The sequence below is a fragment of the Pogona vitticeps genome, chromosome 2, assembly GCF_051106095.1.
Source record: "Pogona vitticeps strain Pit_001003342236 chromosome 2, PviZW2.1, whole genome shotgun sequence".
Classification (NCBI taxonomy): Eukaryota; Metazoa; Chordata; class Lepidosauria; order Squamata; family Agamidae; genus Pogona; species Pogona vitticeps.
Window position 1 is genome coordinate 131,101,605 of NC_135784.1, and position 27,550 is coordinate 131,129,154.

Sequence of the window (27,550 nt, forward strand, 5' to 3'; positions counted from 1 at the left end):
TTTTGACCTGTAGTCAAATGCAGACTCCGGCACTCTTGTGATTCTGGACAGTGACAAAACCTATGAGAAGCATGAAGAGATGTTTCTGCTTTTCAGCTTGACACACCTAGATGGATAATTCCCAGCACTTCAGTCTTAATAACAAGAAAAGAGGCAAGCACTATTTTGCTGTACTTCTTTTGAAGCATCCAGCATGTGTTCTGGTACTAGATGAAGCAATGACATAGTTTAAAGGAACTATAATCAGCAGTGGCCATGCAGAAGCAGCAGCCCTGTAGGCATCATAACTCATGCCAGACCAGTAAATTATGGACTTTTGTATGTGTTTGCAAAAAAGTAGCATCTTAGTCCGTACAAGGATATCCACTATGTATACACTCTAGCAGACCAAGAATCTGCATGGGCACAGCTGAAGGTCCAATGGCAGCCTCAGCTATGATAAATGAGAATCGCCTGTCCTGAAGATTTTCCCAGCAAATGGTCTAGGATGAGAGGACACGTTACTCCCAAATTTAGGTAGGAAACACCCTCGTTCTGTTCATGAGCCATCTGTGATCACTACCATCAGCCTTCAGACTATGTTGAAGAAGGAGAGGCCTTCAAAGAAGGGAAAAAAGGCAGTAATTCTTGTGGCTGGTGGGATCAAGGAAGAAATAATGGAGAATGACAGCTTTCAGGGGAAGGGAATGAGTATTACAGGAGGGGAGTGAAGACAGAAGGCAACAAATGAGGATGAGACTGGGAAGGGCAGTATGGATACGAGCTACGATGTTGAAGAAAGTTGCACTAGATTGAAAATATTAAAGAAAAAGATATTTCAAGTCCTAAAGCACATGGAGGTAATTCTGTGCCCTCCAGATGTTTTGGAGTACAACTCCCATCAGCTCCTGTATGGTCAATGGTCAAGGATGATTGGAGTTATAGTCCAAAATTTGTAAGGGACCAAGTTGTCCGCTCTCACCCTACAGCAACCTTCCATGTTGTGGCATTTTCCAAGAGGTTGTCTTCAGTTTTCATGATTCCTTGCCACTGATCATGCTGAGACTTATGAGAGGGTCAGATTGAGCAAGGTGGGGGATTCCAGGCTAAGGAAGGCTTCCCTAAATGTCTCTGTGGCCCAGCAGTGGAAGACAGAAGGTGTAATGCAGCTTGTCCTTACTATGGATTCCCCCATTGTGCTAGAGGGACTACTGGAAATTGCAACAAAACTTTGAAGCATATCCTTACCTGTGAAAAACAGGACAGGGTCCAGCAAGGCATACTGTATTCCATGATACTCCATACCTTCTTTCTCTCCTTGATTCATTGTTTGACTTTCTGATATTTTCCAATTGCCACTGAGCAATTCATGGCTACTGAGCATGTTGAATCCTCATCCTCCCCAGGTTTCTTGCGCTATTAGCATTTGCCGAACTTGGCAAACGTCAGCATTTCCCTGGGCATAATGCTCACCCCTGTTGTCTCATAGTGCAGTGGTTCCCAACCTTTGATAATTCTGATGTTCTTGGACTACAACTTCCCAAATCTGAAAGCACAGATAGAGATGAAGGTTTGGGAGCTGCAGTCCAAGAAACACCGGGGTTACCCAAAGTTGTGAATCACTGTCATAGCAGTTTCATTTACTAACCAAGTGAGGGATATAAAGCTAAGAGTCAGTCATATGGACTGCAGGAACTTTCCTGGCCAGGGTCTCCCTTTAGACGGCTTCTTCACCCATGGATGTTTCGGAGGTAAATATATGAGAGAACCTCAGAAGTGGTCTTGAATCTGTTTATTAAAACCCCACACAATTCAAGTTCCAGTGCTCTGGAGGAAACAAATATACAGTCTTCTTTTCTTTATTTATATCAGAGGACTGCACAGTTTTAAAAATTGGACCTATATGAAATATAGGTCAAATTAAAAACAAATTAAAATATTAACATAGTTAAACCATACAGTCCACATAATATATCACTGTGGATCCAATTATAAAACTGTATTTGAAACAGAAAAATGACATAAAATCAGCAACAAAATGATAATGAATCAAAGCCTACGAAACGGCTTATAAGCCACAGGAAAGCATTATGCTGTAAAAGAAACATTGTTTTGAATTTAATCTTATTTCCATCTGGAAACATCAACTCTGTCACTCCCAGCAAATGTACAGCAATACATGTAATGTTTCTATCCAAACATTATTTTAATATAAAGCTTATATTTCAAGGATATGAGGAATTTTAGACATAGTCACAGCGATATGATAAATATGAATTAGTCATTTGTTTATTTGCTTGCTTCCTTGCTATACCAAAATATTATAAATGTCATGGGATTAAAATGTAATAATAAACAAAAGGAAAGGGTAAAAGGCAAAAGGAAGGAGGTAGAGAAAAGAAGACAGTTCATGTCAAAGTTAAGTCTGGTTATTGACAGACAGTATTGGCCTAAATCCAATTGTTTTTCCTAAATAGCCCTACAGAGGGGCCAGGCCTTGAATTGATTTTGGTGATAATTTAATAAATATATGAGATAAAATCTGATTAAACTGGTTCCTGGAACAATGGTTTCAGATGGAGGATCATGACCAGGAAGTCTGTGGAAGCCAGCCATTCTCAATGGGGGCCACATAACCCCCTGGAAGGTCCTGGGCACATTTGAAGGGGCTAGAAACGGGAAACAATTCTCCACATGTCATCTTATAAGGTTTGTTATGCAACTTACAAAATCCTGATTCAGCCTATATTTCTTTGATATTGTGTTTATGGCCACATAATACTAAACCACCTGACTTTGGTCAGCCACAATGTCAGTACCAGGGTGAGAACAAAGGTACAGGATATTGGTCAGGTTTTGATACAGAAAACTGTGGGCATAGCATCAGCCATCACAATAATCTGTAACACTGAAATGTGCAAAGCAAGGGATAGGCACCATCCCAAGTACACTCATAGTACACCCAACTATACATCATGACTAGATAGAAATGTAGAAAGACCCTAACAATTCAAAGTCCTTAGATGACCAGAGGATATCAAGAATGTCTGGACTGAAAGCTGGATCAGGAACTAGAATTGTACAAAGTTTAAGTACAAAACAGGGGAAATTCACAACATAATAAAGGAAATAAAAAGAGAGAATTGAGTCCTTGAACTAAGTGGAGTGCGTTGGCTGATATCTGGCCAAGGACACACTGGCTGAAATTCTGTTGCTTAGGATAGGAAGTTAAATCTAGAATAGGGCCATTTTAATCAGTGGAACTTACAGAAGAGTTAACTTTTAAAATCCCCACTGATTCACTGGGCCTACTGTAGAGTGATCTACTACCTTAAGCAACAGAATTTGGGGCATTGATATTGGGCATGGTGGTATGGGGTTTTTTAGTTGTTAATAATGCACAGCACCATTATGATGTTACAAACACAGTAATATCTGAATAACATATGAAATATTAGAGCTAAGGTATGAGAGATGAAAATGGGGAAATGAAGGTGACATCAACTACTATATGCAAAAGCATCTGAAACAAAATAAGGAGGGCAAAGAAAAATGATGGTCCAGGCAGTGTACAGAAATAGAAAATTCCTGACTCCTTTAATGTGTATGAAAAGATCACGGGATAGGAAGCATATTCAAAAATAGCAATGCCCACTAAGAGTGGACAGTAATTCTCTGATAATAGGAAGGGTGAAGGTTAAAATCATTGTATAAAGTCAGTACTTATAAAAGCTATTTGAAGATAAAAGACAAACATAATTTATTGTACCAGACATGAATACTGGTCTGGAATTACTGAAATGTAAAATGTAATATGGCTTTACAAACAGCAAAGGTCCTAGATTTGATAATGGTTTTGCAAAAGTACTAAAGGTAATGGAAGATTATACCTGAGATATTTTAGTAAGTATTTTAAATAAAATATGCAGAACATGCATCGTCCCTTATATATGCCTGACACCAACTTTCATTACATTGCCCCAAAAATAAAATGGCAGAGCTTCTAGTTACTAGAGAACAATAAGCAATTTGTTCTCTAGTAACTAGAAGAACAGAATTTGCAAGAAGGATGAAGCCAGTGTATGCAATTTGGATTTATACAAGAATTTAGAACAGGAAGTACTATACTTCATATATGCACTTGGGGAGAGACACTGTCACATGAATGTGGATATAGTAGGCTGGCTATATTGACTATGGGAAAAAAAATCTTTGACAGTGTCCAGAATGGTAAGCTGATTATGTTTTTGGTAAACAAAGGTATTTCAATAATATTATCATTGCACAAGACTTCAGTGATGTCATTGTGCAGCAGAGCAAATCAATACTATATAAGGCAATTCTAAAACTGGTGGTAGCTGAAGCAAAATATATATATATAACTTTGAAACTGGACTTTGAATCAGCACCACATTTGGCACAGGTGTAGCAGGCAGTCTGCTCTTGTTCTTTGTAAAAATTGGGGAAGCTCAGGCCAATGGTTTCCAAGTTATTTTTTTTTAAAGTAAAACTGTTTTATCATCAACCTCCATAGAGAAATAAGCAATCTTAAACATCCCCAGATTTAACATAGCTCTTACAATATGAAAAGACCTATCTTGCTTATCTTGAAAGAAATGGTTGGTCCCACCCAATTTTTTTTTATTTCAAAAGAATCCAGGCTGTAATGGATTACATATCGATCCTCAAGAAGGCCTTTCAGTGGGGAAAAGAAACCACTTTGTTATAAGACTAAGCAAGCACAGAACAGGCCTACCAGCAAGAGAGTTCCAAAGTAGACACATTGTTTCAGCTTTTTTTGGCTGGAAAAGGAGATGTTTGGAGAGCAATGAAAGGCCACAGAAACAGTCAAAAGACAGGTTTTGTTTGAAAACTAAAAAAAACAGGCTTGCTTTAAAAAAAGTAATGGTGTGACATAGAATTAGCATACTATTTTGTAATGCTTATTCAAAGAATTTCTGCATGAAAAAAGCACAGACCAGTTGTGTTTGTCCCAGTCCTCAGTTATTTCAGAGAGCATTCTCTGAGGATTTCTGAAATCAGGATCCAAATGGGAAATCAGCCCCAGTCTGAGGCAATCTGAACTTTTGACCTTGTCAGTCAGGACTGGATTAGTTGACTCTCAGGAGAAGAAATTTTTGACTCCTTCCTAGCCAAACATGCATTGGTGCTGGGAAAGGGATTCTGTATATGGTTATAAAATGTATTTTAAAAAGAACGGAGAACAAATATTCAGAAGCTCACTCATTTAAAGTGTGACATTACTGCTTTTTGCTTTGTGGTTGAGGACAGTCTTTCTCAATGTAAGCAGAGCTTTAGTGCCAACATCCTGTCATAGTTTCAACCACTCCACCCATCTGGTCACTATAAAACTGTCCACTAATTAAGAAAAAAACGTCTAATGATTTTCTGTGCCACCGTCACTTCTGATGTGTGGTGACTATATGAGCTAGTGACCTCCAAAATTTCCTATAATTAACAGCTATGCTCAGATCTTGCAGTCTGCTAACATGAGGCTGCACAACATCATTCTTTAGAGTTACTGGATCCAAAGTCAAAATAACCAGGATAATATCCAAGAAAGAAGAAGGAAAAGGTAGAGGAGGGGAAGGGCCACACACATTGCACAGGCAAGGGGAATGTTTTTGAAATGTTTTTCATGCAATTTCTCCCTGGATATTCTGAACCATACCTCTGAGGTAGAAAGAATCCATCAGAACAAATTATAGGGCTGTCTATTCTGAACCATACATCTGAGGTAGAAAGAATCCATCAGAACATTCTAAATTCTTCCATAACATGGTCTTAGTCAAGGTCATAGCAACTACAGGGCCTTGAAGGGTATGTTTGTCTAGCATTCTGGCCTCTTACCTTTCAACACTTGACCATTGTGGCTATTAGAAGTTCTGCTTCTGAGACCAAGGACTTGAGAAGGAAGAAAAGGAAGAGAAATAAGAAGGTGTTCATCCACCCTTTCCAACTTTCAAGTGATACAAAAAAACCTTGGATAGTGACATCTTTATCACATGGGACAGAAAGACATCCCTATCAGATTGGTCTGGCTGGAGGCAGGACTGGGGACCATCACTGATTATTTATTTATTTTATTTTATTTATTTTATTTATACCCCTCCTATCTGGACCAATGGACCACTCTCATCACAAGAGCATCTCTACCATCATACCTATATAGAAGGAAAATAAATTAAGAAATTCATAGATGCATACAGTATTTGGTGTAAAGGTGGGTACTATTATGTACCTTTGTCATGACTGATGGAAGAATAGAGGAAAAGGTTATCCCTCTAGCAATGTGCAGAAAAATTGTGAAAATTATAATTTGTTCCATTGTATTGTTTCCCTTCTAAACAGAAGAGTTAGCTGCTTGATAAAGGTTGAAAAATAAAACCTGTTAGGAAGATGATAGGAACCAGCTGGATCACAAACATTGGAAATAGCATACACACCATTCAGTACACTTCCAGCAGTTTTTAAATGGTTTCTGATGATTTTAAAAATCAAATTATGGGTGAGATTACACTCCTGATTTGTATTGGTTTCATCCGCCAAGTATTTTAAACCAGTATAGTCACATGGTTTTTGTATCGCTGTGTACATTCACTTTGAAAATTTGTACTCCAATATAAAGTGAAGGCTTAAAACTGTTTCAGAAACTACATGTAAGGTTATAAATCATTTCATTAACCAGTGTGTTTTCAGACCATGTTTTCAATGTTGTGTAGCACTTCTTTAGTTTTCAGGCATCCTTTGGAATGTCTACATTTCTTTCTTTTTTAAAAAAAAAATATTAAGTGGCATATCGCTGCAGTGATGCTATGTTAAAGTTTTAGAAAAATAAAAAATGTGGAACCCGCAACTACTTACAAAGGCAGTATTTAATACAATAGAGGTGTTCACATTGCCTGAAATGATTAATAAAGAATTGATTTCAGTAGTATGTTAAATTACAAGCCCCCTGCCAGCCTTTAAAAAATTAAATAAATAAATAAAACGGTTTGCAGTCAAAAAGAAGTGTGTATTGCTGAGTGCTATGTAGCTAGGATTTTTAAAAACTGGTTTTAATTACACAACACCTGATTCAACAGTGTAACCACACCCTATCATAAGCTCATGAAAGTTGTTTCAGCACTGGTGATTGGTCCATAAGGCCAAATGCAGCACTGCACTAGCTCACACAAACCTTTGCCTTCATGCCCCTCCCTGTCTGTTTCCCAGAAGCACAGAAATTAGAGCTTTGTCTGAGCTTTCCTTCTGCTGCCTGAAGGTGTGATTGCTTGTCTTGCCTTTTTGTATTGTGTCTTTGGCTACCTGGTTTCTTCTCTGGCTCTGCCTGTCATTCCTGGTTTGTCACTTCTACTTACTGTGCCGCCTTCTGTCCACCAACCCCAGTCGGAAAAGCTAAGGACATTATAATTATATGATCAAACATGCCTAGATGTAGCCTTTAAAAAAAAAGAACAGTGAGTTCATTTTGCTTTCACTGCAATTCTGCTATTTAAGACTATTTTCTTTGGGAGTGTGAGTGAGCAGAGCAGTTGATGCTAGCATGTAAATTTCGTGATTTCACAGACTAAAGAAAACTAATACATGTAAGAAGATCAGACTCTTCCTCATCATGGTAGCTAAACAGTTTTCAAACTAGTTGGTTTGAAATAACTCTGTTCACAGCTTCACAAGAGCAAGGCCTCTCCTGCTTAGCTTGACTATGCACATGCCTTGCATATCTGTCCTGTACCAGAAGACTCTGGTGACCAGATTGTTTTCAGATTATTGATTTCTGTCATGGCTAAGCAGGAAGACTCTTTAGTTAAGTAAACAGCTGCAGGTCAAAAAACAACTTTTTCCAGAATGGAAAGGCTGTCAGTTTTGCACAAAATGACATACACAGAGAGACATCTAAAGGTGTTCTAGTGTACTACGAATAAAAATATCTGTGATTTAAAATATCAGCTGAGAACATGCAGGAAATATCTGCAACTCCACTGAGTGACTGGCTAATAAATGTGATTGGCTGTCATTCTTTGCAACTGATACCTGAGCACAAATGTGTACAATTTTGTTAATGGGAATAATGCATACCAAAATCTATACATTAAAAATAAGTACGAAAGTGTGTACTTTTCGAAAACATGTGGGAGAAATCTCTAGAATATTCCTTCTGAGAAGAAAAAGCAAAGTTTTGCGACCTGATATCAAACAAGAAAGGGACAATAATGCAGGTGGGTTTTCAAAGGAAAACCACCACCCTGGGATTGAGCGTCCACATCCTGTTCAAAGCTCTGTTGGTGCTCCAGCATGAATGTGCTTGTCCTATACAATTGGAGCCCACCCACATTCCATTCATTTCAAAATCAAAGAAGATGAGCCCACGAGATGCAGATTTACAAACTAATCTCTCGTTGAAATGAGCAAAAATGCTGCTGAATGCGATTTTATAACAGTTAACTTCCTGTTTCCATTTTCCACCAGCAAGCATTATACTCACTTTTCAGTGACAATGGTAAATGTATGGGATAAAAATTGAAAACTGAGGTGTATTTGTTATGACTGGGGGTGGGTAGCTTGTGTGGATAAGTCATATAGTGCTACATAAGTACAATCTCTTTCTTTCCCCCTCCCCCTCTCTTCAGATAGGCTGAAAATTCACAAAAATGTGATAGTGGTTACCCAGGAAATGTTCTTATGACTGATTACCTTCTCTGTGTGAGTGTGAGCATGCATTGGCCATATGTGCATGCACACACCCACAGAATCCACACAATACTTTGGTTGTTTGCAAAGATGTAGGTATCTTGCTAAGATCAGAAGATCACAATTCTATTCTGGTAATGGGAAACCATTATACCAAAACATTCCACTGAACAGACACCATAACTCCATGGATACAGTTATGTCTGAAATATTGCTTGGACAACCTAATTTTCAGATCAAAGCATGATTTACACAATGGAAACAGTTGCGAGTATGTGTTCTCGAAGGCTTTCACAGCTGGGAATTGAATTCTAGCTCCTGTCCCCTGAAGATGCCGGCCACAAGGACTGGCGAAACGTTAGGAAGAAAAACCTCCAGAACATGGCCAAACAGCCTGAAAAACCCGCAACAATCAGTTGCAAGTTTACGTGCAGGAATTTGACCTTCTAGCTGCACAATGCTCCTGAGACAGAGAGATGGAATGATTTCCCTGGCAAGAACATTTAATCTGCTGTGTCTCAGAAGAGAGTGGAACAAGTCTCCTATATAACGGAATGTCTTACAATGTCAGTTTCAGTGCCTGATATGCCAAAGCGTTTGTCAGGTGCTCCCAAAGCAGATGGATTTCTTGCCAGTGAACTGAAGTGACCAACACATCTCTTGGGAACCATACAGATCTAAACCTGCTGTACATTTTGTGAGAAGTGGGCCCTTGTGTTGTCAAAAGAAGCAAATCCTTATGTAACAACTACAAAATAAAGTGTGTGCTTGCATGTCTATATGACAGAGCAATACAGATAATAGAGATTTGCTGCATAAGCTCCACACAAGCACCTTTGAGCTCAGCCAGTGAACCCCTAGCATCAGCTAGGAGTAGAGAAAAGATGGGCGAACAGGCATTAGAGCCACCACACACATAAAAATCAACATTTCTCATCCACCAGCAGCATCTGCCCTGATAATTATCTCCTTACCTGGAGAATCAAGAAAGCATTACGGTTCTTCAGCTGGCATGCTGAGATCTGGCAGTTCTAATTATGTTGTGGACTCTCTCAGCCGTATGGGCTCCAGGCATTTCTTTTTTCCACTTGGTGTGTTTTCACCTACATGTTTAACCTGCATTGAATGCCACTGGCTAAAATTCTGATGTTTAGCATGGCAAATTGCACTAGATTAAGCCTGTCGAATCTAGTGCAGATTTGGTGAGTTAATTCCTCCATATAGCCCATTGATTTAAATAGGCCTACTCTAGTGCAGGTTACTACACTAAACTACAGGATTCTGGCTGTTGCGTTCAGTGGTTTAGTTCAATGGTTCTTAACCTTGGGTTACTCAGGTGTTTTTGAACTGCAACTCCCAAAAACTCCACCCAGCACAGCTGGTGGTGAAGGCTTCTGGGAGTTGCAGTCCAAAAACACTTGATTAACCCAAGGTTAAGAACCACTGGTTTAGTTATCTGGCTGCGGAGCCAAAGGCTGGCAGTTTGATTCCGCGCTGTGTCTCCTGGAAGAAGAGCCAGCCTGTGTGGCCTTGGTCAAGCTGCACAGTCCCAAGTACTCTCTCCCTGGAATACTCTGGAAAGGCTCAGTCTAAATCAGAATTGATTTGACGGCACACAATTATTATTGGACCTCAGCCAGCCAATGATGGGCTCAGGCCCTTAGAGCACATCCACACTGGCAGAATAGCTTGCTATTTGGATCACATTTGGTGCTGTTTGGTTTACAATGTCCACATGTGTTTTGATTCCATATGTGATCCATCCTGCTCCTTTTTAGATTTGTTCTGCTCCTTTTTGGCACAGTGGTAGTGTTGCTGGGTTTTTTTTAATGAAATTCAGAGCACTCCTAAGCCTATTCCATAACCTGTGTGGTTATTTTGCACCCAAATAGAACTGTGGGCAGTGTTATCTGAGGTGACAACCCTATGATGTATTTGGTGAGTTGTGGCATTGAAAAGGATGACAGAGAAACCTCCCTCCTCTATTTTCATCTACCGTATGATTTTAAAATTTTAATATATATTTTCCTATTGATGCACCGCTATTCCAGATAAACACGGTTCATTGGTGGCATTATATGTACCATGTTAGGTATATGCATTGCTGTTTTGCTATGTCACTTACTTTATTTAACAAGAAAAAGGAAAGTTGCAATGGCTCACTGATGGTTGCAGGAGAAGGTGGGGAAAGGAAGGTTAAGGGAAGTGTCATTAATTAAAAGGGGGACAATTTGGGGATAATTTGGGGCAGTCAAAAGGCCTGTCTGGGGTCTTCTCATGGGAGAAAAAACATCAGTCAGTGTGAACAGAAGGATCCCTCAAGTAAGAGATAAAATAGACAGGACTATTAAATACAAGCCAGATTGCTTCAGTTTCCCACATCTGGACATACCCTTAGTTCATGCCTGCTGCCACAATGAATTAAATGTATCTCAGTAATTTAGGTATCTGGATGGAGAACTAGAAGCTGGGAGTTTGATTCCCCACTGTGCCTCCTTGACAAGGGCGGGACTTGATGATCCATAATGTCACTTCCAGATCTGCAGCTCTAATATGATGATGATGATGATGAAATGAGTAGGAGAAACAGAGATAGAGGTCATCAAAATTCCAGGTGAAACTAGAGGTTTCTGTTTAGGCAAAATATCTGCAGGAATTCTGAGGGAACTTCAAGCCATCTCAGTACCATTGGCAAAGGTTTTTCTCCCCTGCATTGACTGACGAGCGAGCGACTTCCCAATATACCAGAGAATTTGCGTCAAAGGAGCCACCAGCAAGGGACTGTAGCTAGAATGTAAGAGAATCAAAATGAAGGCTTCCCCATACCAAATGCGGGCTTATTGGAAGCTAGTTTCTGGCAGTAGTGACAGTGCTGGCGAGCGCGGCAGCAACAAAAGATTACTCTCCCTCTCACTAGTTTTGCCTCCATGCAGAGCCTTTCAGTCAAACTCCATGGTTTGTTCTGCCTTGTGAAGAGCCTCAGGATGAAGCCTGCTTAGCAAAGATGGGGGATATGTGGCCTTCCCTGCACTTTTGGAGTGGACTGTAGCTCTAAATAGCAACTAGACCATTGACGATGCTGGCTGGGGCTGATGGGAGCTGGAGTCCAACAACACTGAGGGTCATACATTCTCTACTCCCACTGCAAAGCATGGCAGGATCTTGTTTGGTACAATAGCAGTTTGTAGGAAAACTCACTATTGATTGTGGATAAAGTACAAGTACTGGGTATTCCCAGAAGCAATTCTTCCCACTCATTATGGGCTTAGTTTCAGTTGTTCGAGACCGAGGATGTCTTGGTGGTCAGTGACCTTCTACATGTCTGCATAACCATTGCCATCCAATGGGTTTTCTTCTCACTGGCACTGCAGTTGGTCCAATTCCCATCAGCCCCAACCAGCAGTGTCAATGGTCAACGAGTCAGCTGTTTGAGCTTTAGGCAGTGATGGAGTAGGGAAGAAAAGAAGGAAGGACTTAAAGATAACAGTGGTGGGAGAGAACACCTTTGTTCTAGTGTTAAATTCAACTCCCCAACAAACCTGGAAGGAAACAAGAGCTGCATTTTCAGAAAGGGACAAAAATCTCACAAAGTTATAGATGTTGTTACTGTGTGAACCTTATGTCATATAGTAGAAAGCATACCAATATCAGCAGTGACTGATCAGGTGCATTTCGAAGAACAAAAGCTCTTTCTGGGAGAGCCTTGAGTTTGTGTGTGTGAGTGTGTGTGATGTGCAACAATTTCTAGTTACCTTAAAGGACATTTTAAGGAATTTTTAGAGACTTTTTGAGAGCTTTTCACATTTCATATCACAAAAAAATTAAAAGGTAATTAATAATGCAACTAGTAACTTAACTAGTGACATAATGGGTTGTTTTTTAAGAATTGTAACAAGAAAGCAGCAGACTACGATGCAGGGGCTTTGCAACTAGTTACAAATTTGAAAAGAAAATTGCAAATTTTAATGCAGCTTAAACCAGTGAGGGTTTTTTTCTCTTTAAAAACAAAATCCCTTTGTGTTTTTTCTTGCCACATGGAACTGCTGGGGAAAGTCATCTGTGAATTTTTGGTTAGGCGTGCTAGTTTGTTGTAGTCAGTAACGTCTGAGCACTGTACTATAGTCAGATGCTACGTCATGTGTGTCATGATATTTAAGGAGAGTGGGAATTATAGTCAACGAGAATGAGAGAAAATGGAGTCTGTTAGGTTTCAAAGTGAAAGGAGTTGAAGACATGGGAATGCAGTAAAGGCTGAGAGGCTGTTTTTCCTAATTTACAGCCAGGCTGGTACAGAGTGAAGCCTGATAAGAGGCAAGGTCGAAGACGCTCCAGTGTGAAGACCCAACAAATTCGTGTCTAATTGGAATGGAGATTACCTCCTGCATCTCCATGAGAATTGGAGGCGGAGTGGACATTTACGCCTCATGGTTTACAGCCATGAAGAAGGAAGTCCGAGGAATGTAGAAAAATGGACGATGGGTTATGTTAAGAGGAGACCATTTTCCGGAAGAGAACTTTTTCCTGTGAGAAGTTCCTGATGGTTTGTGTTATGTAGCTGAAAGGAAAAGAATGTAGCATAGTAAGAAAAGAAGGAGGCGGGGCTAGCCCACCTTAGCTCAGCTTTTTTTAGTGTTTATTATTTTAATGAGAAGTAGTTGTTGTATTTAACTATGATAATCCTTTGAACATGTCTTTATGCTAATGCTTAAGCAAACAAACTGTTTCTATGAAACTGTATTTTCTTAATAAAAATAATTATAAAAAATCCAACTGAGGACTAGTCTCTTGGAGCAGCAGGGTTTGGCTAAATCCAGAGGAGTAGTAAAGGCCATTTACTAGCTACCATAGGTAAAGGTAAAGGTTCCCCTTAACATTTAGTCCAGTCGTGTCTGACTCTAGGGTGCAGTGCTCATCCCTATTTCCAAGCTGTAGAGCCAGCGTTTGTCCATAGACAGTTTCCATGGTCACTTAGCCAGTGCGACTAGACATAGAATGCTGTTACCTTCCCACCATGGTGGTACCTATTTATCTACTCACATTTGCATGCATTCGAACTGCAAGGTTGGCAGGAGCTGGGACAAGCGACGGGAGCTCACTCTGTCACGTGGATTCGATATTACGACTGCTACCATAGAGAAGTCCTATTTAAATGACTTGTGAGTTCTAAGGAATCACAAAGCTCCTGTTGCAGTACTTACAAAGTGCTGAGTAAAGTAAAGTATTCTTTAAGGGTCAGGCTTGTTCAAGGCATAGATGCTATGGACTGCTGAAGCTTGGGAACTTGCCTCAATGCAAAGTGGTAGATTTGTGGCCTGTGGAACTCCATGCCCAAATGCCATATGCTCCTTAGGGAGATCCGAGCATCACAATGTGCATTTTCCAAAAATGATGGAAGCATATGTGGTTTCAGTTTGTTTGTTTGTTTGTTTGTTTGTTTGTTTGTTTATTTATTTATTTATTTATTTATTTATTTATTTATGAATGCAAGTGGATTTTAAAAAAAGAAAACCACAAGAAAAAAAGGCAAAAAAAACCCCCCAGACAGACTGTATTATCAGTATTATTATAATTTTTAAAAATCTTGTCATGAGTTGACTTATTCTCTTCAGGTCACTATGGGACTTTAGAAATCACTACAGATTGAGGAATGGGAGCAATTTCATTAGGAAATGAGCCTAAACCCTCACAGTGGTTTAGGGACTCTTTGAAAACAGAACTCTTTTCCAGCCTCCTCCACCCAAATAAATGAATGAGAACCGCAGGGCCTTTGCATCACTGCGTTGGTCCACTCCTGTGGGCTCTAGAAGGGCTTTGAAGCCCGGTGAAACGAAATAGGTCAGGTATGTGACTGAGGCCATGGATTCTATATTTACTTTTCAGGCTGTCATGCAGCTGAGCACTATACATAGCTGTCTTTGCTCAAGGCAAAAGGCTTCAGCCCATGGAGAGCTTTTCATTTCCAAAAATGCCTACGAGTTTAATTAAACTCCTTGTATGAACCAGCTGGCAGGAGTCATCACTTTACCAGCTTGTCTGTCTGCAATTCCAAGTAAGTAATCGTCTTTATTGTAAAATTTCTGGTTGATGCCAAGTGGCCATAATTTCCTCAGGAGCTTTGCCTTTAACCTTTGTAATTTCAATAAGAGATATATCAACATTTCTTTCTTTCTTTCTTTCTTTCCATGATAAAGGGAATTGCTTATGCATCCATTTTGGTGTACAGCAGTAGTCTTTGCAAATCTGTTCATAAAATATGATAGCATGGAAACAGAATTTTAAAATGGGTTTATGGCATGCTCTTGGATTTGCATAGCAGAGAATTTAAAGCAGAGAATTAATTTGTGCAGTAGTGTAAATTTCGATGTGCACTGACATTTGCTAAATGACTAATCCCTTTACATAGTTCAAGAATTGGCTGGGAAAACCTTATGTACCTCCCAATCTCCTGCTTACTTGCCTTTTATTGCTATACAAAAATGTACATATAAATGGTTTCTGTGACATTTCCTTCATCACCTAAATTTCTTTTCTTTTCTGTCAGGTGAAGATGGGTGTTCTGGCTGTATTAATTCTCCCACTTCTTGTGGTAGGAATCAGTGGTGTGGTATATATTTATCGGACAATTGTTCAGATGATGTCAAAATCTGCTGTGCGGAGCAAAGTTGTAATAATTACTGATGCTCTCTCTGGTGTGGGCAAGGGTGAGTAGCTGCAGGAAGTGATTAATATTTTGCTGTGACAGCAGACACGCACAGTTTCTACAAATCTGAATGTCTGTGACAAGACATAGTCACTGGAATATGTCCTCTGATGCATGAAACACTGCTAATCCTAAGAATCTTTGTATTCATTGAAAAGAAACAAACCATGCATTTTGAGCCCTTATTGGGGGGGGGGGAGCTTAGAAATGTGAGAAGCATTGTCTAAAGGATCAGATGCCAAAAGTTCTGATCGGAGCAATATGAGCAATAGAAAAAGTGTATTTGTGTTTTGTTGGATGTGTTAATGTGCATCGAGAATAGATCTTTCAGTAATATTATTAGAATCACAGAGTTAGACAGCACTACAGTATGGACATTTTGCATAATCCAATCTCTGCAGTAAAAAATTAAGGCTTGTTCATGAATGGCATTCTCCAAATTACTCAATGTATTTCCATTCCCAGGTCAGTATTGCTTCCTATAGCACACAGACTGTTCTGTTGTCCAAACACCATCGCTCTCTGGCAAGCATTTACATCCTTTCCCCTTCACTGCATCTTGAAAGAAACTCAGAATTCTTCAGGATCAAATATGTTTCAGTGTTTTTGAAGTTCTGTTAACCCATACGACATGGCACTGGGGAGGGGAATTTACAGCCACAAATTATATGTGCTTGTATATAAATTCACCAGTCTCTCCTAATGAATTTTGTAAGAGAAACTGGGTGATTTTGCACTGTAAATTGTACAGATTTATTGGGAGATTTAGGGTCCCACTGTGCAGAAAATATTCACCCAAATACAGGCATGTCACTAGACTTTGTTTGGAGAAAATCTCATTCACACAACAGTCAATGTAGGCTGGAAAAAAACTGACACTCAGGTGGATCCAGAATTAGTTGAAAAGCTGCCTTCTCATGCAGTGAGTTTTAGGTGAAAGAAATTGATCTATTTATAGTGGGAGAGCCATGCTGCAGCGGTGAGATCTAATTGCACATACAGTAACTATCAGGTGGCAGCAAGATGGTATAAATAGATAATTTTGATGATCCATTAGTTATGCACCAGCACTGAGCTTTAAGTTGGAGGGTTATCCTGTAACTAAATTGTTTGCATCCATTGGGGGCAAGACCTTGAGTAGGCAGCAGTCATTCACTTAGTAGCTGGTTTCATTGCTATGGGGAGGTATCAGGGGAATGGAAAGGGATCTGCCTCTGGTGCATGGAGTTGTCCGCTAGGCTGGCCCTGCTGCTTGCCAGAGGGGTAGAAAAGGGAGCAGCCATGGGAAAAATCATAGGCACCACTTGGCCTATGGCAACTGGGCAAGATAAGTGAGGAAGACAAAGTTACACAGCTTGCATCCGTTCCCCATGATAGAAGATCTGCAGATCTTGACATTTACTAGAGCTCTACCAGGATGGAATGTGGATGGTGGAGCAAGTCCCTTAAAACACACACGCACGCAGAGGGGTGGGGTGGGGAAAAAAGGGGGATACCAAAATATAGACAGTCATTCTGTTGAGATTATATTGAGTCAGGTATCACAAGAATACAGTACAACAAGGCAATGAATCGTAGCAGCAAGATGTGCATTGGCAGCTCATGATTAGAGCAGACAGCTGAAATTTTGAAGGAATCCCGCCACCTGGATCATGAGCTGCCCTGGAGGCTCTGGTATATTTTGCTGAAGATCACAACTGCACTCACTGATTTTAATTATGTTAAGGGTAAAGAAACTCTGGTTTGTCGGTTACTGGACTAGGCATTACACATGGGATTGCACAGAATCAGTTCATAAGAACATTTAGGTGCAATTATACCCATGTTTATGAATATATTATGTTGCAAATGCACCTTCTTTGCTCTTCATGTACACCATCTGTAGTACTGGAGAGAGAGAGAGAGAGAGAGTATGTTTATATACCCTGTGCAGTGAAAAGAATGGTTTTCTTCTTTGTATTTCAAATTAACAGTAATATGAGTTGATTTTCTATTTTCTTGAATCAACATTCCTCATTCCTTCCAGAATGTTCACGAGTATTTCATGTTGGTGGAGCCAGGCTAGTTCTGTGTGGTAAGAACTTGGACAAGCTAGAGGAGCTCTATGATGAATTAAACAGTGCTGCTGATCCTAGGGCTGTAAGTATATATCCTGAGAGTTTGTGCCAACAGAAATAAGATTGATCTGTATGAAATGGACAGGTGATTAGCACCGAGTAGGAGTGTAATCGTTATTGGTACTTCCAAATTAGATTTCTTTTGTCTGACAAATTTACCAACCAGGACACATTCTACCATGAGGAAGTGTGGGGCAGTCACACTTATTCTGCAGTTGCTGTTGTTTTCAGATCATCCCCATTCTACCTATTCCCATCTTCTCTTGAATTGTTATCTTTGGGAGTATTGCTGCACACTTACTGCTGGTATGGGTTGCTTTGCCCATTTACTTTTCCAATGTGTCAATACTTACAGGTGGCACTCACTCTGACCCAGTGATCAGGCACAGAAGCAGTCAACCCAGACCATGCACCTTCCTGCTGGCTTGCTCCCTGGGCATGCCTTACTCTGCTTTATATGACTGGTGCCAGTGATGCAACGGTTGCATTGCAGCATTTGTCTAAAAGCAAGGCAAAGTTTGCTGTCCCATAGTGCTTAAAGCACTCTCTGGGTGGTTTACAATCTAGTTATGCAAGCTACACATTCCCCATCCCTACCCCCAAGTGAGCTGGGTACTCAATTTACCAACCTTGGAAGGATAAGAGGCTGAGTCAATCTTGAGCCAGCTACTTGAGCCAATCAGGATTGACTGCAGTACTGCAATTTAACCACTGTGCCACAAGGCTCCTTTAAGTGGGCAGTGGCATTCCTAGGGAGGGTGTTAAATGAACAGGGGCAAAATATTTGACCTGTTTGTGCCATGTACCCTGCTTTGCATACCAGAAGCAAGCCTACCCCACTGCAATATGATGCAGGAGGCTACAGATCAGTGGGTGTGTTCTGTAAGTGGAGTGGTGTGTGTGCGCGTGTGCCACTTTGTTCCTTACCTCAGTCTGCGAAACATCTTTGTAATGAGGTGTAGGAAGTTCAAAGATCTATTTCAGTGTGAGATGGCAGATGCAAATCCTGTTAAGAAACAGATGAGTGAAGGAATCACGGGCTTAAAGAAGAAGCATAAAAATAAAAAAAAAAGCTAAGGATGGGGGTGCCACACGTGCCCAACTTTGGTGGCTGCATCTACTCACACAACTCCCAGCCTAAAATTATTTTTCTTTTAAAAAATGCTTCTTTAACTGAAAAAGATTCCTTGTACCCTCTAGGGCTAAAATACACACCATGTTTGTTTTTTAAATGGAGGGGACAGACACATGGTGGGTTTCTAGAATATGGCAAGATTCCCACCCCACACTCTTCCTGGATAGCATAAGAGGACTTCTAAGCCAACCTGCTTTCAAAACCATTTTTATTTGAGTGTGTGTCTCTGTGTGCTGGAGTTCACATTTGGAGCCCTGGGATGCTACATTTGGCACATGGGGCTCTTTTTTGCCCTCTCTTGATGTGAGCCAACCTAAGAATGGCAGCATCCATGCCCAGCAGAATAAGACTAATACCTGATCAAAGTAAGGTGAAGCAAAGAGCACTGTACAATCTTCTAAATGATACAGTGAGCCATAAGAAAAAGCTATGCATGAGTAATGTATATCCTATCAAAGGAACAGCTCAAACAATTCTAGGCATGAAAATAATCATTGAGTTGGACACAAACCTCTGCACATATTTGCGTGTAGTCTCAACAGCATTATTTTTGAATATTTTCAGGATTAATTAAGATTGACTGATTGGTTGATTTATACATGCCACCTTTCCCCCTATAGAGGACCCAAGGCAACTCACAAGAGATAAAACAACAGGTTAAAAAACACTGTATAAATATTATATATTTTTTTAAAAAATTAAACGTATATTAAAAAAAAATTTAAATCAAGTTTAAAAACAATTCAAGATACACTCATTTTCCAAAATCAGTATGCACTGTAATGTGCCACAAGTAAGGATGCCACCTGCAACAAATTACAATTTGTACTAAGAATCACATTCCCATTTGCAAAGCAATGCAGCATCTGCAACTTTGTTGGATTTTCTTTGTGAAGGAAGTAATGTTTTTATTCATTCGGGGCCCAGGATGATCAATGGCCAGAGTTGTTCTTGTTCTGCTTTTCACTTTTAAGGAAAGCCCCCATACCATTCAGAGCAATACAAGACCCTGGTTGCTCAACTCCTTGTTTCTAGTGGTGCTAATATACAGGCAGAGTGAATAATGTGATATAGCATGAAATGTGGCTCTGGCTGCTTGTCAGTCAGACTTCTGCGTGCCTAGAGTCTAACATTACTCAACTACACCAGCACTCTAGCCACTGTGACCTTTGATCTGACAAGGTGCTAACTGGCAAATCTTAACTCTTTATTTTTCCAAAGTAACTTAGCACTAAAAGTAGTGATTTTAAAGCCTTTATTTTAAAATCTGATTGGAGACAAATTGCCTTGTGTATATCCTTTTGTACCAAATCAGGCAATTGCACAGGGCAGAGAGTGGGGAAAAGCAATGCCATTGCACAGCAAAATTCAAACTAATCTACTGTCTAAACTAAAAAAGTATGATTCCCCACTGGACTTCTTTACACATAACTTTGCATTGTATAGTTGCTGTTTTTAATTCAATTTTGTCCATACCAGATCTAATGCAAACTGCAAAGTAAATTACCAATGTAGATGTCCCCTGAATGTCATGGGTCTGAGTTACATCCGGCAACATATGGCTCTCCAGATATTGTTAGACTACACAATTCATGTTACTTTGCACTAATCTCATCTTGTAAACTCTAGTTCTTGCATAGTATGTACTTGCATTGTGCATAAAGGTGACTACAGTAGTTGGATGTTATATTTTCCCTGAAGTAATTCATCCATATAGTCTTAACACTTATAAATGCTGTCCCATTGTTGAATATTTTATTCTTTAAAAATGTGGAAACGTAGCTCTGTCTTACAGGTATGGCATACCACAGTAACAAAGTATTGCTTCTTTTGTAGACATTTACACCAAAGCTTATCCTTCTAGATCTGTCTGATGTAAACTGTATCCAAGATGTAGCTAAAGAAATCTTGGATTGTTATGGGTGTGTGGATATACTCATCAACAATGCGAGCACAAAAATTAAGGGTACAGTGCAGAACATCTCCCTGGAAGCTGACAGAAAGATTATGGATGCCAATTATTTTGGGCCAGTAACACTCACCAAAGGTATTTTGGAAATGTGCCTCATTATGATTCTTTTGTTTCTCATTTAGAGACTAAGGTGGAAATTTGTTCATAATTACTTCTTCAATTCCACCTCTGCTTCTGAAATTTTGCAGGTTTTTTGCCTAGAAAATGAGTCCTGTTGAACCCTTCCCAGTGCAAAATTTCAGATTAAAACATGCATGACCCTTATATTTTGGTACTATGTACAGTTTAAAAAGTAGATGTGTGGGTGAGGCTGTTAGATAATTAACTGTTCATGAAGCTGGGTTAGGTAACATTTGAATATCATTTGAGTATTGACTTGAATGTTATAGACAACAGAAAATAAATTACAGAGGCTAAGATACACTTGTCTGATAATAGATTCTAAAACTATTCCTGTTTGTCATTATTTTATCTCAGCTCTTATTCCCAACATGATCTCCAGGAGAACTGGTCAGATCATATTGGTCAACAATATCCAGGGAAAATTAGGAGTCCCATTTCGTGCAGCCTGTAAGTTTACGACTTGTTGCATGGACTGTTCAATGTATGACTGTTGAGCTTTAGACCCAGCAAATGGCAATGCGCACTACTCAGTGGCAGTCCAAGCTCTTCTGTGACCTCAGGAAGAAGGACTAAAATTTCCCCATCTTCATTTTGGATCTGCTTTGTCTTTCTCACTTGCCTGGCCTTCAAGATCTTCCTCTTCCTCTCCCCCCCCCTCCCACTTTGCTTTGTTTCCTCCTTGCTGCTGCATGTCTCTGTTTAAAATGCTGCCAGCCTGGCCTACAGTGTATTCTCTGTATACTTTGTGTAGCTGGTGCTTCTTTGCAGAGAGAGAGTTGGTGAGTGAGCAAGCGAGAAAATGGCAGTGGGGCTGGCAGCCCAGCATGGGCTTGAGGTGCCCTACGAAGGAAGAAGGCGTGTGTGTGGATGAATGAATAAAGCAACGGCTATGTCAGATGGAAGAAGAAGGGAAGGAGAAAGGAAAGACCATGGCATACGAGATGCAGAAGGAAGTGAGGAAGATGAAGCTACAGTGGCACACGCCCTTCTGGGAAGGAACATATGAGAGAACACCCAAGCAAAAGTTAGGAAGCTGTCATGAGGAAGGAGGTGTAGTCAGCTATCGAACCCCCAGGAAGTTCAGATTCAGAAGATGAGGCTCCCTACCTCACTATCATGTCATCTGGCAGTGAATCTCTTCCCCCTGTTTGATTTGTTCCCTCCCAACGAAGCACAGGAAGAAGCCAATAACAAACCCTGAATTGTTGCTTTCTTGTGTCACATCTTCGGTACACAGTCATTATCTTCTTTTAATATCTGGAAGAACTGCAAGATGGGGGCTTCTTTTCTGCAGAGAGGGGAATGTTCACTGTAAAACTGTCTATGTTGTTGAAATGAGCTGGCACAATTAACAGATTAAAAGATGGCACTTTTCAGAATGCTATTTTCTAATTTTTGTTATTTGGAAAGACAGTGATTAGTTTGAATCTTATAAAGACTGATAAACTAATATATCAGTATTTTACTATCTCTGTTTGTAAAAAGTGTGGTAAAGGGCCGTCTCTCATTTGCTCCTAGATGCGGCTTCAAAGCATGCTGCACTGGGGTTCTTCGACTGCTTGAGAGCAGAACTGCAGGAATTCGGTGTTTGTGTCAGCACGGTGACTCCAAGCTTTATACGTTCATACAGTGTTCAACCACAGCCTAGCAACGGGGAAGCCTCCATGTGGAAATGTAAGATTTACACAAAAGGTTAGGGTGGGGATGGATGATGTGGCACAAAAGGGGGGAAAGTGTTGAACAGGCCCATTGTATTTGGAAAGTTGGAATTCAAAGTAAGGAGAGTTGCTGAGGCACAGCACATGAATCACTAAAAAAAGAAGCTTTTTTTAAAAAAAAGATTAGATTTTGATAAAGTTGGAATACTGTATCTATGGGTAGAAACGAAGATGATTGGGGCTTGTGATTTGTTGACATAACTGAAGACACAGTTTTTGAGAAAGTCCTCTTGAGGGCCCACCTTCTAAAGCAGGGATGAGGAGTGTGTCGGCATCTAAACGTTGCAAGAATCCTCACCACTAGCTGTGCTTACTATGGCTGATGAGAATTGTAGTCCAAGAGCCACATGTCCCTCACCCCATCCTGTTCCATCAAGTGTAAAGATGACAGAGGCATGTGTAGCACTTTGTAATATGAATCTCAGAAAACATGCCCACTCACCAGAGATGCATCTTTGTGTGCAGATAGTAATTCTTCCAGAGATGACACCTGACCATAGTGGGAGGACATGGTTTAATGTTCTCTTCCATATCTGCTTTTCAGCTCTTCTCAGAAAACTGGCCTATGGTGTCCACCCAACAGAGGTAGCAGAAGAAATTCTGCGCACAGTGAACAGGAGGAAACAGGAAGTGTTCATGGCAAATCCTATTGCAAAGGCAGCTGTCTACATCCGCACATTCTTTCCAGAGTTATTTTTTGCTGTTGTTGCCGCTGGAGTTAAAGAAAAACAGAAAATAGAAGATGGAAAGTAATTGTATCTTGTTCATCCACCTTGGCAGTAGGATTGTCAGAAGCCTTTATTTTATGGGCAGGTCTATTAAGGAGGTTGAAGCAGGGAAAGACCACACAATTCCAAAAGAAATAAGAAAACATGTCTGAGGATTTGAAGGCAGTGGAGTTGGGAAAGTTAATGTTTCTAGCTAAAATTAAAGCTACACACCTGAGTAATGGACAGGCTCCAAGGTTCATTGTAAGCCATTGGAAATGCCTGTGGTGCTGCAAAAGAATAGACAGAAGGCACAAACGCCCCCAAGAAATGATGTTCTACATGTTAGAGCTGTTGTGGAAACAGGAAAACTTAAATAAATACAGGCCATGTGGTTACTGGGTCTAGGAAGAAATGGAGAAATAGATGGAGATTTTAAAAGAGATGGAGTATGTGGCAGGAATGTATGGTGTTCATTTGATAACTGGTGTTCATTTGATAACAGAGCAGGCTTGGTTTGGTGTAGAGAGGAATTTCTCAGAGAAGCAGAATACAGGCAATTCGACAATATTTGGTATATTTGTGGTTTGTGCAAGTATTTCTCTCTCTCTCTCTCTCTCTCTCTCTCAATTTCAAAAGCACAAGATTGTATCTAGTGCCTCTAGTAGGACCTGATTTTGGAAATGTTTAGCCATAAAGAATTAAGCAAGTATCAGGGGCGAGTGCTTTGACAGAAATGGATGCACACATATAGTCAGATTTTGGGAAAACCTTACAGAGACTGAAAAAACACTATAGTTTGATTATCTGATGGTGGCAATAACAGGTAATACTATATCACTCAGTAGACACAAAGAAGTGCAGAAACCAGCCTATGACAACTGAAGATTGCTGCAAGCAGCATCGGTCCATCACAATCAATTATTCAAATTATAAGGGAAAAAGTGGAAGGTGCCATAAATGAAATCAAGAACCCCTAGACTTGACAGAGAAATGTATGGGGCTGGTATCCCTTTGTAACTAAATAGCTGCCACAGAATCTATGCAACATCTACATATAATGGGCATAGCAAAACCAAGAGAAGGTGTCATGTTTAAACTAGCTGTGATGTAACCTGGAACAGAATGTTGTCAAACTGTACATAGCATGGACAATGTGAGAAAAGTGGTTAGAGAGTATTGATCCAGGAGCATAACTGTAACAGGGGCAGTTCTGGTGCCACATGTTTATCTATTGCGGCATCTTTTGTAGCTCCATCCTGGTTCAAGCACTGGCCATATAAGCATGTGTCACATTAGGATAGCAAAAAGCAGAAATAGCTATGTTAACCATAACAAAAATGCCCAATTTCATGTTGTGGTAACACCTTTATCAGGCCAAACAGGATGACACACAAATGTGTAGCGAGCTGTTGAAACCTTAAGATCTCTTCATCAGGCAAGGTGTTACATAAAGCATTGTCTGCACATTGTCAAGAAACAGCAGGCTCTACAGACTCTAAAACAGGTGTAATCAGCACCATTGTTTGCCCAGGGAGAAGACAATTTTCAGACTCCCCCTAAATATGCATGGTTTGCAGGAGGAGCATGACGGATCTCGAACAGTTAGTTGCATAGACAAGACTCGCATACTGTGTAAACTGAAACAAAAGAGTGAAAGAATGCATACTTTCTGAAAATGTCACCTGCATGTATGTATGAAGAGAGAGGACTGAACTGAAAGATGGCTGCTGCTAGGTTTGTGGTTGCTGCAGGACATCCAGAGGTTGGTGCCCAAATAGTAATGCTATGGAGGTGTGCTTCTTCTCTGGTCCTAGCAAAAGGATTAGGGATAAGCCCTCAGCATCTTCCCTGACTCCACTGCCTCTTCATTTCCCCTCTTTTGGCTCACTGGCTTAAACTAGTATCAAATGTTCGTATCTCCTAAAAGAGAATCCTTCATCTTGAACAACACATTCACATTTAGGTATTTCAATTGGAAAATTTTTGAAGAAAGCCACAAGCACAATAAAAAAAAAATTGACAATAATATGTACATAGTGTTCCCCGTAATGGATTTCAGATCCTGCAACCTTGCCTTGAAGTGGCATAAATAAAGTCCTTGCTTTGACTGTGTACAACACATTTCTTTTCTGTTTTCTACTGAAGGGTGAAGATAAACGGATGAGTCTATATATTGTATCTCCACAATAGGTGATCCTGTCTAATAGCATGTGCTCTCCTTCTCTCTTGTGCACAATTCCCCCCTCCTTTCATGCTCTGACAAAATGTGTATTGTGTTCCAATAAGATATCTCTGTTTGGGATGAATGAACATGGAAAGGGAAATTCAATGGCTTCAAGGAACCCAGGCAGTAGCCTATCTCCTTTGGTGCTGCCCCAATTTCCTCCTTGCTTTGATGTGAAATGTCTTTGAGTAACAACTGATTTAAGTGCTTCCAAATAATGGTCTTGGCTTAGTGTTTGCTTTGGCAGCACATACCCTAAAAGCGAAATGATACAGGAAGGTCTGGTATGGGCCCTGTGCTACAACGTGATTCTGTGACGCAATCCATGTTTCTTCCCTTTCCCTGCAACTTCCCTGCTAGACAAGGCATGCCTCTTAGGGAAAAGGGAAGCTGGAGAGGTTCTGTTTTAGGTACTCCCACCTAAGAAGCCTATCTTACATATCCAAGCTCTACTGTTTGAGTCCCTTCAGGCTCCTTGTTGCCATGATTGAGCAGGAAGGTGTACCTTTAGAACATTTTTTTAAATTTTATTTTAAAGCACAACTGTCAAAGGATGCATTTCATAGTTAGGTTCTAAATGCACTAATTCCACTTTATGGCGCATGATACTAGTGCTCTGATGTTCACAAACAAATGAACAAGAACAGTAGATGAGAAAAGGGTCCATGCGCAAGAGATGCCCTATCTTTAAGGTGGCCACTAGATGAGGTGGCCGAATAATAAAGCCAATGGACTTGAAATCCATTGTGTTCTTCACAAGTGGGTTCAGATCCCATCCTCATCATGTTTCATGGTCCCAGGGAAAGCACTGAGTAATGGCTGTAAATGTTTCCCAAATAAATGGTATCAGTAACACATCTGAGGTTTTCAGAGAGCTGCTGGTTTGCGCTGGAGGTGTAGGTGAAGGACTGGATATATACATTTGAACCCATAAGCAAGTTCAAACATGCTTATGAGTAATCTGGCCTTTCTCACCACATTACTCATAAACATGTTCAAACCCACCCATAAACATAAAGAGATGTTTTAGTGGGGAAATTACATGTGACAGAAATCCTCCTCATGATTTTGCTATTAGGAAGGCTGTCTATTGCCTGTTACAACTGATTTGGGACTCACAGAAGATCACCAATATACAGTCATGTGAAAAAGAAAGTACACACAGATCTAAAAATTAGGTAAATAAAACCTCAAATGAACAACACATGACATATTACACTGTGGCATGACTTATTTTACAAAAATTAAGTCAACATGGAGAAGCCATGTGTGAAAAACTAAGTAAACCCTTACTGTTCCCATAGGAATTAAGAGGCTAAGTAGCAGCCAGGTTCGTTCATTCGTTTAGTCGTGTCCGACTCTTCGTGACCCCATGGACCAGAGCACGCCAGGCCCTCCTGTCTTCCACTGCCTCCTGGAGTTGGGTCAGATTCATGTTGGTTGCTTCGGTGACACTGTCCAACCATCTCATCTTCTGTTGTCCCCTTCTCCTCTTGCCTTCACACTTTCCCAACATTAAGGTCTTTTCCAGGGAGTCCTCTCTTCTCATGAGATGGCCAAAGTATTGGAGCCTCAGCTTCAGGATCTGTCCTTCCAGTGAGCACTCAGGGTTGATTTCCTTTAGAATTGATAGGTTTGTTCTCCTTGCAGTCCAGGGGATTCTCAAGAGCCTCCTCCAGCACCACAATTCAAAGGCATCAATTCTTTGGTGGTCTGCTATCTTTATGGTCCAGCTCTCACTTCCAAACATCACTACAGGAAAAACCATAGCTTTGACTATTCGGACTTTTGTTGGCAAGGTGATGTCTCTGCTTTTTAAGATGCTGTCAAGGTTTGTCATTGCTTTCCTCCCAAGAAGCAGGCGTCTTTTAATTTCGGGGCTGCTGTCTCCATCTGCAGTGATCATGGAGCCCAAGAAAGTAAAATCTGTCACTGCCTCCATATCTTCCCCTTCTATTTGCCAGGAGGTGATGGGACCAGTGGCCATGATCTTAGTTTTTTTGATGTTGAGTTTCAGACCGTTTTTTGCACTCTCCTCTTTCACCCTGCAGAAACCAAAGCAACAGAGTTTCTGTTTGTGCAGTGGCATAGCAAATACTCTCCTGCAGAAGTGGCTGGGAAAGATCAGTCCTGGGTATAATGGACCATTTTTGCCGTAAA

At 40.4% G+C, this 27,550-nt stretch overlaps 1 protein-coding gene and 1 long non-coding RNA gene across 4 annotated transcripts in view; one reads left to right on the forward strand and one right to left on the reverse strand.

The window, feature by feature from the left end:
• The first annotated feature begins 6,510 nt into the window (after positions 1–6,510).
• The window catches only part of DHRS7C (dehydrogenase/reductase 7C), a 53,446-nt gene continuing 32,406 nt past the window's right edge, over positions 6,511–27,550 (forward strand). Inside the window, exons 1-7 of one of the 2 annotated variants that reach the window (XR_013542000.1) lie at positions 6,511–14,740; positions 15,233–15,392; positions 17,418–17,530; positions 20,480–20,690; positions 21,093–21,185; positions 22,257–22,412; positions 23,001–23,650. Coding sequence is in view for 1 of the 2 variants with exons in the window: in XM_020785896.3 (XP_020641555.3) it covers positions 15,239–15,392; positions 17,418–17,530; positions 20,480–20,690; positions 21,093–21,185; positions 22,257–22,412; positions 23,001–23,209 (936 nt within the window). In the remaining variant the exon portion in view is untranslated. Of the gene's footprint in view, positions 14,741–15,232; positions 15,393–17,417; positions 17,531–20,479; positions 20,691–21,092; positions 21,186–22,256; positions 22,413–23,000; positions 25,284–27,550 lie in introns of those variants that run through there. The other variant, XM_020785896.3, reaches the window with a different exon arrangement.
• On the reverse strand, positions 15,690–23,037 carry LOC140704543 (uncharacterized). 2 transcript variants are annotated; one of them, XR_012083784.2, is made up of 3 exons: positions 22,899–23,037; positions 18,436–18,514; positions 15,690–17,278 (listed from the first exon to the last, which is right to left on the reverse strand). It is a non-coding gene; the product is annotated as an uncharacterized LOC140704543 (long non-coding RNA). The 2 variants fall into 2 exon arrangements; XR_013542001.1 differs by lacking the exon at positions 22,899–23,037 and having other exon boundaries at positions 18,436–20,486.